The 12,995-nt window shown below is 43.5% G+C and overlaps 1 protein-coding gene across 2 annotated transcripts in view; it reads left to right on the top strand.

Annotated features, from left to right (window-relative positions):
• The first annotated feature begins 12,410 nt into the window (after positions 1-12,410).
• The window catches only part of mcoln1a (mucolipin TRP cation channel 1a), a 72,164-nt gene continuing 71,579 nt past the window's right edge, over positions 12,411-12,995 (top strand). For both annotated transcript variants that reach the window (XM_059992088.1, XM_059992089.1), the window contains exon 1: positions 12,411-12,552. In XM_059992088.1, the coding sequence (XP_059848071.1) occupies positions 12,435-12,552 (118 nt within the window). In that variant the 5' untranslated portion in view covers positions 12,411-12,434. The remainder of the gene's footprint in view (positions 12,553-12,995) is intronic.

Below are 12,995 nucleotides of genomic sequence, written 5' to 3' on the forward strand. Positions count from 1 at the left end.
TTCATGCTTTTGGACCTTTCCCACTATCCAAGACAATCACTTAAGTACCTCTTCCCTCTTTTCTCACAGGCCTTCATCCCTTTAGCATGAAGAAGATAGATTTATCTCCTCCTTGAATAGATTTAATGACTTGCTCTCCAGTATCCTCTGTAGAGGAGAATTCTACAAGTTTGCCACACTCTGGATCGAGGTGTATTGCACACATTGCTTAAGTTACTGCATGCAACAATTGGGATGTCATGTTGCAGCTGTATAAGGTGTTGGTGAGATGACACTTGGAGTACTATGCACAGTTTTGGCCGTCCAACTATTGGAAGGATGTTACTGGGACTGGAAGATTTCAGCTGTGAGGAGAGGAGAGGCTTGGGCTGATCTAGAGTCAGGGAGGCTGAGAGGTGACATTATAGAGGTTCATAAAAGCAAGAAGGAGCATCAAAAAGGTGAATGGTCACAGCCTTTTTACCCCACTGTAGGAAAGTGGTTAAAGTTGAAAGGGTCAAGTCTTTCACACTGAGGGTGGTGAGAAGTTGGAATGAGCTGACAAAGGAAGTACCCAAGGTAAGGACAATTGCAACATTTAAAAGATATTTGGACAGGTTTGTGATAGGACAGGTTTAAAGGTGTATGGGCCAAATGCAGCCAATTGAGCCTAGCTCATTTAGAGCAGCTTGGTCAGCGTGGGTGGGTTGGGTCAAAGGGCCTGATTCTGTGCTGTTTCCCTTTATCATGTGATTTCAACTTGTAATTTAGTTCGGAGTTTTTCCCAACCAGAGGCCCTGGATAAAGCATGAGATCCGCAATCTGCTGAGGGCAGGATCAGAGACTTTCAAATCTGGTGACCAAGGAAGTTACAAGGGGTCCAGGTACGATCTCCAGATAGCCACCTCATGGGCAAAGTGGAAATTCCATACTAAACTTGAATTTTGAACCATGAACATTAATTTCTCGTACCCACCACCACCTTAGACATTCTCTGCCTGTATATTTCTCTCTCTCATTAGGAAGGCCTCAGGGCTCTCCATTTCTTTCTGTACTATAGACCCAACTAGTTCCCCATCAACACCCTTTTCCATCTGACAGAACTGGTGCTCACCCTCAACAACATCTCTTCGGGCTCCTCCCACTTTCTCCAAACCACAGGTGTAGCCAAAGACACGTGCATGGGCCCCAGTTTGCCTGCCTTTTTGTTGATTATGTGGAGAAATCTATGTTCAAAACCAGCTGGCACCGCTCCCAAATCTTTCTCCACTACATTGATGACCAAATTGCTGCTGCTTCCTGCATTTGTGCCGAGTTTGTCAATTTCATCAACTTCACCTCCAACGTCCACCCTGACTTAGGTTCACTTGATCTATCTGTGGATCCTGTCTCTTTTTTCTTCTGCTCATCTGAGGAGACAGATTGTCCACTGACATCCACTGCTGGATCTTCCTCGACCCTGTCTATTGCAAGAATGCCATTTATTTTGCTCATTTTTTTTGTCTCTGCTGCAGCTATTCTCAAGATGAATTATTTCACTCCAGGACCTCCAAGATGCCTTCCTCTTCCAGAATACAGTCCCCCCCTCCACACCCTGCTATTAATGGAGCCTTCATCCACATCTCTTCTAGTTCTCACACTTCTGCCATCACCCCAGCCTGACTAGGCAGAACAGGGACAGAGTTATCTTTGTCCTCACTTCTCACACCACCAACCTACACATCCAGTATATCATTCTTTTCAATAACCACCATCTACAATGGGATGCCATACCAGCTTTCCCTTTAGTCCCCTCTCTGCTTTCTGCAGGGATGACTCTCTATGACTCCCTGGTTTGCTCATCACTCCCCTCTCATTTCTCTCCCTCCCCAGGTACTTTCCCCTGTAACTATAGGAGATGTAACATCCTATACCTCCTCCCTCACCACCAAACAGGGACCAAAACAACTCTTTCAGGTGAGGCAGACATTTACCTGCAAATCCTCAGCCTTAGTTACTGTATCAGGTTCTTCTGATCTGGCATGCTCTACATTGGTGAGTCCAGATGTAAACTGGCCAATTGCTTCGTCAAGCACCTGCACTCCTTTTGCTGTGGCCATTTGGATCTCCTGGTTGCTACCATTTGAATTCCCCAAACCCACTTCCACACTGGCATGTGTGTCCTCTACCTCCAATAGAGATGCTAATGTCAACCAGAGGAACAACACTTAATCTTCTTTTTGGCTGGTATACTACCTGATTGCTTGAACATCAAATTCTCCAACTTATGGTAACTACTCCTCTTCCGTACTTTTTTTCTTCTCTCTCTCCTCCTGATCCATGTGGATCCCATCATCATGTCTCTCACTTCTTCTACCCTTTCCATCTGCCCACCACCCACACAATTGCCCTATCTGTTTCCCCTCCCCACCTGTCCTGCTTTACCTTCCTCTTCTATCAGTTTCCATCATTTTCATCGATTCATCACTTCCACCTGTCACCTCCCACCTTCTCCTCTGATACTATTCACACTCTCCCTTCTCAAATTTGGCTATCACTCCCCTGACCAGAATCCACCTGCCTACTGCCAGCTCTTGTTTCATCCATAAGCTAAACACTTTTAATGCATGCTGCGAAACAGAGAATAACACTACACCTGTGTGAATCACTGCAGCATTTGGTGAGGCCATATCTGAGGCCAATGTCAGAATAGCTTTCATGAAGGTGAATCTTCACAAGGCCCTGATGGTGTACCTAGATGCTAACTAACTGGGTGGAGTGTTCATGGACGTCTAATGCAGTAAGAGCTTCCCACTCAGATCCACTCACATTTATTTTGATGAAGTGCTTTGAGAGGTTTGTCATAGCTAGAATCAACTCCTACCTAAACAAGGACCTGGACCCAGTACAATTGACAATCACCACAAAAGGTTAACTGCAGATACAATCTCACTGGCTCTCCATTTGGCCTTGAATCACCTGGACAATAGAAATATCTACATCTGGCTCAGTGTTCAACACCTTCGTACCCTCAGTGCTAATCAACAAGCTCCAAAACCTGGGTCTTTGTTCCTCCCTCTGCAACTGGATTCTTGACTTCCTCATTGGGAGATCAGAGACAGTGCATATCAGAAATAACATCTCCTCCTCAATGACAATCAGCACTGATGCACCTCGAGGTGTGTGCTTCGCCCACACTCATGATTATGTGGCTAGGCACAGCTCAAACACCATCTATAAATTTGCTGATCACACAACTATTGTTAGCAAAGTTTCAGATGGTGATCAGGAGCCATATGAGAGTGAGATACATCAGCTGGTTGAGTGGTGTCGAAACAACAGCCTTGCACTCAACATCAGTAATACCGAGGAATTGATTGTGGACTCCAGGAAGGGGAAGTTGAGGGAACATGCATCAGTCCTCATTGAGGGTTCAGCAGTGGAAGGGTGTGCAGTTTCAAGTTTCTGGGTGTTGCCGAAGATTCATAAATTTCTGTAGATGTACCATGGAGTGGATTCTAGCATCACTGTCTGGTACAGAAGAGCCACCGTACAGGATTGGAAAAAGCTGCAAAGGTTGCAAACTTAGCCAGCTCCATCATGGGCACCAGCCTCCCCAGCATCTAGGACATCTTCAAAAGGCAGCACCTGTCATTAAGGACACCCATCACCCAGGGCATACCCTCACCTCATTGCTACCATCAGGGAGGAGGTACAGGAGTCTGAAGAAACACACTCAACATTTCATGAACAGCTTCTTCCCCTTTGCCATCAGATTTCTGAATGAACAATGAGCATATGTACACTATTTCAGTAATTTTTTTCTCTTTGTTTTTGCACTACTTGTTTAATTTTTATATAATGGTAATTTATAGTTTTTATCATTACATGTCACAATGTACTGCTGCTGCAAAACAATAGACTTCAGAAAATATATCAGATATTCTGATTTTGATCCCTTCCCTCCATCCCTTTCTTCTAGTTCCACCCCTCTCTTTCAGCACAGATGAAGCACATCAACCCAAAATATCAACTTCCCACTTCCCTCCATAGATGCTGCCTGACCTGAATCAGAGTTAGAATAGAATCAGAATAATACAACATGGAAACAGGCCCTTCAGTTAAACTGGCCAACATGGTAAGTGCCTTCTTCACCACCCTGTCCACTTGAAAGTGGCTTTCAGCAAATGTGCACATGTACTTCTTGGTCCCTCTGTTCCACAATCTCACTGGTCATTGTCCCTCTGTTCCACAACACTTGTCATGCCTTACCTTTCATTTTAAAAGTCCTACCCCGGTTTGACTATCCAAAATACATCACCACTCACTTATCTAAGTTGAAATCCATTGCCATTCTTCAGCCCATTTCCGTAACTGATCAAGATCTCTTTGCAATTCATTGTAACTGCTTCATTCTCAACAAGACCTCCTAAATTAGTATAATCAACAAACGTTGATGATACTAATCGTGCCATGTTCTTAAGGAATGAATAACTGACATCTCCTTAGGATCCCCACTAGTCTTATGCCTCCAGTCAAAGAATCAACCTTTCAGGTAAGACTGCCATGCAGGAATTTGTTAAAAATCTTACTGAAGTCAATATAATCAACATCCACCATCCGGCCTTCATATATCTACTCCACCTCTTCAAAAAAACTCCAAAAGATTCATCAGACATGATTTCCCACACACAAAAGCTTGCTAACTATTCCTGATCAGCCTTTGAGCCTTCAAATATTAGAAGATCTTGTCCCTCAGAATTAATAAGGGGAGCATAGCAATTAGTGCTACGTTATTATAGCACTAGCAAACTGGGTTCACTTCTGCCGCTGTCTGTAAGGAGTTTGTACATTCTCCCTGTGACTATGTGGATTTCCTCCCCATGCTACCGTTTCCTCCTTCATTCCAAAGACACAAGGGTTAATAAGTTATTTGTTCATATGGGTGCATGGGCTTGTTCTGCTGTTACCATGCTATATCTCTAATAAAATAATAAATAGCTTCTACTACTTAGGTGAGGCTCACTGGCCTTTAGTTCCCTGGCCTGATCTTGATACCTTTCTTGAACAATGGAACAACTTTGGCAATTGTTCAATCTTCGCTGGAACTTCACCAGTGGCTAAGGATGAAGCAAGTATCTCTGCAGGGTCTTCCGCAATTTCTTCTCAGACCTCCCATAAGTTTCAGGCCCTGGGGATCTGACCAGAGTAACGGACCCCAAGCTTTGCAAATACCTCCGACCTCACTATATGCATATGATCCACGGTCTCACTGCTTAATACCCTCAGATTTTTTGGCATCAGTAGACACATTATAGAGAAATAAAAGACATTAAAATCTCAGCCATCATCGAAGACTCCATACATAGGTGCCCTGAAGATCGTTAAAAGGACCTAGTTTCAACCTAGTTATGCTTTTACTGTTAATATAACTGATAAAACCAGTGGGTAGAGTTAAGAAACTGTAAGGGTAAAAAGACCCTGATGGGAGTTACACAGGCCTCTGAACAGTAGCCAGAACTTGGGCTACAAATTGCAACAGGAGATAGAAAAGGTATGTTAAAAGGACAGTGTTATGATAGTCATGGGGGATTTCAATATGCAGGTAGATTGGAAAAATCAGGCTGGTGTGGATCTCAAGAGAAGGAATTTAGAGACTGCCGAAGAGATATCTTTTTTGAGCAGCTTGTGGGACTAGGAGAATAGCAGTTCTGGATTCAGTGTTGTGAAATAAACCAGATTTGCTTAGGCAGCTTAAAGTAAAGGAACCAACCCTTAGGAGGCAGTGATCATGATATGATAGAATTCATCCTGCTGTTTGAGAGGGGGAAGTTAAAATCAGATGTATTAGTATTACAGTGGAGTAAAGGGAATTACAGTGGCATGAGAGAGGAGCTGGACATCATTCATTGAAAGAGGACACGAGAAGGGATGATGGCAAAATAGCAACGGTTGTTTTTTCTGGTAGCAATTTGGAAGACACAGGATATATTAATTCCAAAGATAATGTAGTCTAAAGGAAGGATGAGGCAACTGTAGTTGAAAAGGGAAGTCAAAGTCAGCATAAAAGGAAAAGAGAAGGCATTTAATAGAACAAAAAATAGTGGGAAGCTAGAAGATTGGTAAGCTTTTTAAAAACCAGCAGAAGGCAACTAAAAAAGCCAAACGGAGAGAAAATGTGAAATAAGAAAGTAACCTAGCCAATAACATAAAAGAGAATACCAAAAGTTTTATTAGATGTATAAAAAGTAAAAGAGGGATGGGAGTAGCTATTGGACCACAAGAAAATGATGCTAGAAAGGTAGAGAAAGAAAGAAAGGTAGATGAGTATTCTGTGTTCCTCTGTGGAAGACACCAGCAACATGTCAGAAACTTGAGAGTGTCAGCAGAACAGAACTAAGTGTTTAGTTGCTATTGCTAAGGAAAAGCTGATGGGTTTGAAAGTAGGAAAGTGACCTGGACCAGATGGACTACACCCCAGGGTTCTTCTGGAATGTAGTCCATCTGGTAGCTGAGAGTTTGTGGTGACTTTAGTAATGATCCATAGTATCCAAGACATCTTCAAGGAGCAGTGCCTTAGGAAGGTGGTGTCTATTATTGAGGACATGCCCTTTTGCCATTGTTGCTATCGGGGAGGAGGTGCAGAAGTCTGAAGGTACACATTCAGTAATTTAGGAACAGCTTCTTCCCCTCTCCATCCGATTTCTAAATGGACATTGAACACATAAATGTTACCACATTACCTTTTTATTTCTGTTTTGTTTTCTACTACTCATTTTATCTTAACTATTTAATAGACATATATAAATACTTACTGTAATAGTTTTTCTCTCTCTAGTTATCACGTACTTCATTGTACTGCTGCCGTAAAGTTAACAAGTTTCATTACCTATGCCGGTGATACTAAATCTGATTCTGATTCTGATCCTATAAGAATCCCTAGATGCTGGTAATTTTCCAAATTTCAAATGTCTCTCGACTTTTTAAGAAGGGAGAGAAGCAAAAGACAGGGAATTATAGGCCAGTTAGCCTGAGTTCAGTGATTGGGTAGATGTTGGAGTCTATTATTAAAGATGATGTTCTGGGGTACTTGGAGGCACCTGATTAAAAAGTCCAAAGTCAACATGGTTTACTTAAGGGAAAACCTTGCCTGATGAACCTGTTGGAATTCTTTGATGAAATAGCAGGCTGGATAGCCAAAGGAGAGTCAGTGGATATTGTTTACCCAGATTTTCAGAAATCCCTTGACAAGGTGCCACACCTGAAGATGCTGAACAAGGTGAGAACTCACGGTATTACAGGAAAGATATTAGCATGGACAGTAGATTAGCAGACTGGCAAAGAGTGGGAATAAAGGGGCCTTTTCAGGTTGACTATCGATGTTCTGCAGGAGTTAGTGTTGATTGAGGAGGAATTTCTTTAACCAAAGGGTGGTAAATCTATGGAATTCATTGCCATTGAGGTCTTTTAAGAGACTCCTGGGTAGGTACATGGAGCTCAGAAAAATAGAGGGCTAAGGGTTTGGCACAGCTTTGTGGGCCGAAGGGCCTGCATTGTGCTGTAGGCTGTTGAGGCATATTTAAAGTGGAGGTTTATAGGTTCTTGATTTGTAAGGGTGTCAAAAGATTATGGGGAAAAGGCAGGAGAATGGGGTTGAGGGATAATAAATCGGGAATGATGGAATGGGCCAAATAGCCTAATTCTCCTCCCATATATTATTGTTTTATGGAAGCTCTTTGGATTTTCTTTAACTCTGCCTGCTAAATTTATCTCATATACTCTTTTTGCCTTCCTAATTTCCCTTTTAAGCCTGCTCTTAAATTTATGTGTACATGGAGGGATTCATTCATTTTAGCTGCCTAAATGCAACATTTGGTTCCTTTTCCCTGACCAGATCCTCTTTGTTTTGTCAGTCAGAATTCACCATAACATGAACATGCTGCTCCTAGTTGCATGAAGTGAATCTTTTAAAAGCCAACTATTCTCTTGCCTCACACACAAAGTGCTGATGGTTCGCAGCAGGCCAGGCAGCATCTATAGGAAGAAGCAATGCCTACGTTTCAAGCCAGATTCCTTGCTGATGTTGCCATTTGAAACGTCGTGGGAGATTGAAACATGGAGACAGTTGTCAGAGGCCCCTGTACTTGAGTGATCTCTTTCTATCTCGATGGTGAGTGTGAGTCAGTTGGTCTTTTGAGTCGGGGGGATCAGACAGGCGAAGCACCAGATTGGTCTCCCTTCTTGCTGTAGTGGGATCGATATCCTTCACTCCCTCGCTAGTGAGAGAGAGCGCCTGTCTTGAGGTTGAAGTGTTGGGATGGACAGTAGTTTTTGAAAGGCTCTAGATCATGGTCACTGGCAGCTTTGCTATTGCTTGCATGATAGGTGGTGGGGCTGATGCTTTTGCTGGAGCAAGGGGGGGAGTGGGGAGGGTTGATGCTTTTGCTGCTGCTTGTGCATGGGAGGGGAGTTTGGTCTTTGGGGTTTTAACGTTTTCTGCCTGTAGCTTCCGTGCCCCAGTTGACCCCCGTTCGCCTAGGGTGAACCGCCGCTGCCCCACCAGTAGTGCAATACTTCGGTGTAAATACGGTGTAATGCCCCCCCCCCCCATACACGCTCACAATACAAATACCAGACAATACCCAAAATCGAGTAAATAATTGCAACTTTATAGTTATTTCTTAGTGACAGGTTAGTAGGAACAGATAACCTAAAGGCACCAAAGTAGTAATCAGTTTGTCAGTTTGTGCACATATTTTAATACGTTGGAGCTCATGCCTCCAGTTCCTTCCACAACGACCTTCTGAGCCTTCGGCCACCGTCCGAACCGCTGACGTCCAGTATCCATCGCTCTGGAACCACTGCCTGCTCCACACACGTCTGTCCTCCTTGCTCTCCTCCCGAGAAAGACCGCAAACTCCCACTCAGCTTACACAGACAAGATAGCATAACAAATCTCCATTGGTTATTTTCCCCCTTATCAGTAGCCTTAACCCAAACATACCAGACACAGAATTCCATTATAGCATTACAGAGAAGCCATTTCATTATAACAATACAGAGAAGCCATTTTGTTAGCCTGAACAGTTAACACCACAGTTACTGTTACTGAGAACCCTACATGTCATTCATCCCATGTTTTTTCTCTCTCTCTCTTTCCTGGATGTCTGCGTAGAGTAAGGATTTCAGGTTGTATACTGTATACATTCTCTGATATTAAACTGAACCACAAACATTGAACCAACTGTTTATTAACTTACAGAGATGCTGCCTGACCTGCTGAGTCCCTCCAGCATTTTGTGTGTTGCTTTGGATGTCCAGCATCTGCAGATTTTGTTGTGTTAATAGTTCTACCTGCCCTTTTACTGTAAGCACAGTTATCCCGATTCTCGGCTACACTCTTTGGTTTCCGTACACACCACTGTCTTCTTAATAACTTTGCTCTCTTGAATCCCACCCCGCTGACATATAGTTTTAAACCTCCCTGGTAACGAAAGCAAATTTCCCTACTAGGATATTGGTCCTACTTCGATTCAAGTGCAAACCATCCCTCTTGTATAGACTGCCTGTACTCTAGAAAAAATTCCAATGATTCAAGAACCTGAATCCTTGAACCAGCTCTTGAGTTGTTCAGTTATCTGGCCAACCTTCCTTGGAATCACTGGCACATGGCACATGTAGTAAGTAATTTGGAGATCATTACCCTTGAGAACATGTATTTTTATTGCTTACATAATTCCCTCTACTAGTTCTGCAAGGCCTTGCCTCTTGTTTGGCTTATGTCATCTGTACCAACATGTAACATTATGAAGGATCCCACTCACCTGCTCGTGGACTGTTTGTCCCATTTCCATCAGGGAGTAGGCTATGTAACGTCCATGCCAGGACCACCAAACTCAAAAGCAGTTACTTTCCCCAAGCAGTAAGGCTGATCAACACTTCCACCCACTAATCCACCCCACCAAACCCCCAACTACCAATACTTTATCACTTCCTACCAGTCACCTTACGTACAGACACTTCTATGCGTAGCACCACTTTATGGACATAGAATCTATATATATATATAAAAACTTAGGTATTTATTATGTGTTGCTTAGCTTATTGTGTTCATTTTCGCACTGTATTGAATCCAGAGTAACAATAATTTTGTTCTCCGTTACACTTGTGTACTCATACTTAACAGAAGATGCCATCTCATTGGCTCTTCATTCAACCTTGCAAAGTCTGGTCTGCAAAGATGAACACATCATTATTAATGGTATTCAATACCATCACCCCCTCAAAACTAACCATAATGGCACACAGCTTTATCTCCCCTTGAAACCAAATGACCAGTCAAATCTAGTCAGCCTCATGAACTGCCTTGAGGACATAAAGTGCTGGGTGGCACAAAACTTCCTACAGCTGAATGAAGGCAAGTCTGAAGTTGTCCTATTTGGCTCCCCTGACTCCATCAAAGCGAGTGTCCACCCTTGTCAAACTCCATGTGATATTTGATTCCGCCTTTAAGTTTGACAAGCAAATTAATGCAGGAGTAAAAGCCAGTTTTTTCCAGCTTCGTATTATTGCCAAAATCAAGCTGTTTCTCTCTTTCAAGGATCTCTAGAAAGTTATCCACACCCTTTTATCCTCCCGCTTGCATTATTCTAACTCGCTGTATACTGGGATTAGTCAGTCATCCCTGTCCCGCCTATAACTGGTCCAGAATACCGCAGCCAGGCTCCCGACAAGTGCCCGGAAGAGGGACCATATTACTTCTATTATGGCCTCTCTCCATTGGCTACCAGAATGGTTTAGAATTGATTTTAAGGTTCTCCTGTTTGTTTATAAAGCCCTAAAAGGGCTGTCCCCCTCCTATATCACAGACCTTCTAACCTCTTAGTCTATTTCCAGGTCCCTCAGGTCAGCTGACTTGGGGCTCCTGGCTATCCCGTGATCTAAACTTAAGCTCAGGGGTGACTGCACCTTTGCTGTTGTAGCCCTTAGACTGTGGAACAGTATTCCCCTCCCTATCAGATCTGCCCCCTCCATTGACTTGTTTAAGTCCAGGCTCAAAACTGACCTTCATTCACTAGCGTTTGAATTTTTCTGATGTGGCCCTCAACCATCAGGCTCTTGAACCAAAGGGGATAACTCCACTTGCCCCATCATTGAGATGCTCCCACAAGCTATGGACTCACATCAAGGACTCTTCATCCCATATTCTCGATACTTATTTATTCTTCTTTCTTTTTTTATTTGCAGTCTGTTGTCTTTTGCTCAAGTTGGTGCATATTATTCTGTAGATTTATTAAGCACATCTGCAAGAAAATCAATCTCAGGATTGTATATAGTGACATATACGTGCTTTGATAATAAATTTACTTAGAACTTTGAAATTACATTAAACAATCTTTTGCACTTTGCAGTCTGCCTTGAGAATTTTCTGCAGCTGCTCAGAGACCCTGGCACTCAGGAGGCAACACACCATTCTAGAGTCACGTCTGTGGCCACAGAATGTCACGTCCACCTCACTATGAATCTCCTATTATTTTCACCCTGTCTGACTGCACCCTTTTCCCTCAGAGCCAGGCACAGTGCCAGAGATCTGGCCACTGTTGCTAGCCACTGTAAGTACATCACACTCAGCCGTATCCTGAGGTATATCTGTTTGTGAGGCAAATGGCCACAGAGGAACCCTGCACAACTGCTTACTGCCCTTACTTTTCCTGGTAGCCTGCTAAGTTCCTCCAGTGTTCTGTTGTTGCCTGCTGTGTAACTCGATGCCCTGCAATGCTCCGAGACTTGGGCTGCAGAAAGGCCCTGGAGAAACTGCTTCTGCAAATGCTCCAAACTGTAGGACATGGACTTTGCCCAAGCCAACATTGCCAGCAATGATAACTAGATTACCCTCTCTGAGATGTCTACCAGGAGAAAGAAAGGCTCAGGGTGTGTTCCAAGTCTCTGAAGAATTGTCAGACAAATTGACTGTCCATTTTCTCCCACAGATGCTGAGCTCTGGTACATTCTTGTTTTTTTGCTTCTTATCCAGCACCTTATTTTATTTAAACCCAAAACCTTCAAAAACTTCTACAGATGGTAAGCTTTCTGACTGGCTGCATTACTGTCTGGAATGGGGGTGGGGCTATTGCTCTGAATCAAAGTAAGTTACAGAAACTTGTAAAATTAGTGGGTATCCCAGACACTTTCAAGGAGATGTACCTCAGGAAGGCGTCGTCACCACCACCCAGGTCTTGCCCTCTTCTCATTATTACAGTCGGGAAGGAGGTACATGGAAGTGACTTTAATTCATTATATTACAATCTGTAGTGCTTTTTGAGGTGATTTAGTTTTCATTTGAAAAAGAAGAACTAGGGGTTTTATTTCCCAACTCTCTACAGCACACTCCATTCCGATTGTCGGTGGTAATGCACCTTTAAATTGGACACTGCCAATCGTTAACGTCAGAAGATGGGCGGTGCCTGAGATGATTGATGGGATCACGGGATCGTGACGTGAGCGTCTTCGGCGACAGCGGGCCGGGTGCTGGAAGTCCGCGGTTGACCACGGTTTACCTGAGGGGGACTATGGCAGGGTTTCGCCGGGAGTCAGGTAGTGTCTCCCTGCGGTTGTTCTGTGGTAGGATCTCTTTCACCCCCGTGATTGGGCCACTTCTCTTCTTACCCCATCCAATTGTGGGTGATGTGGTGCGTGGTGATTTCAGCTGATAGCGTGGTGCTTGTGGTGTTGGAGAGCTGCTGTTACTTGGTCCAGAGTGGTGTCTGCCCGGTGTAGGGTGGGCCGCGATGTGCACGTTGAAACTGCGTCTCTTGCACAGTGGGGGGAGAGAGAAACCGGGTCACGTTGCGACTTTTGTTTTGAACACTGTAAACAAGTGTTCTTGATAAAACAACCTAATTTGAATGTTACTAAAAGGGAAGAGCAAAAGCTTTAAATGTTTGACTTGACTCTTTATAGTGACGCTTCAGAAGTGCAGTTTTCCGTTCCTAAAGCATCCAATCTCTCCCTGTAATAGTGTATGTTTTGCAGTATAT

The sequence above is a fragment of the Hypanus sabinus genome, chromosome 16, assembly GCF_030144855.1.
Source record: "Hypanus sabinus isolate sHypSab1 chromosome 16, sHypSab1.hap1, whole genome shotgun sequence".
In the NCBI taxonomy this organism is placed as follows: Eukaryota; Metazoa; Chordata; class Chondrichthyes; order Myliobatiformes; family Dasyatidae; genus Hypanus; species Hypanus sabinus.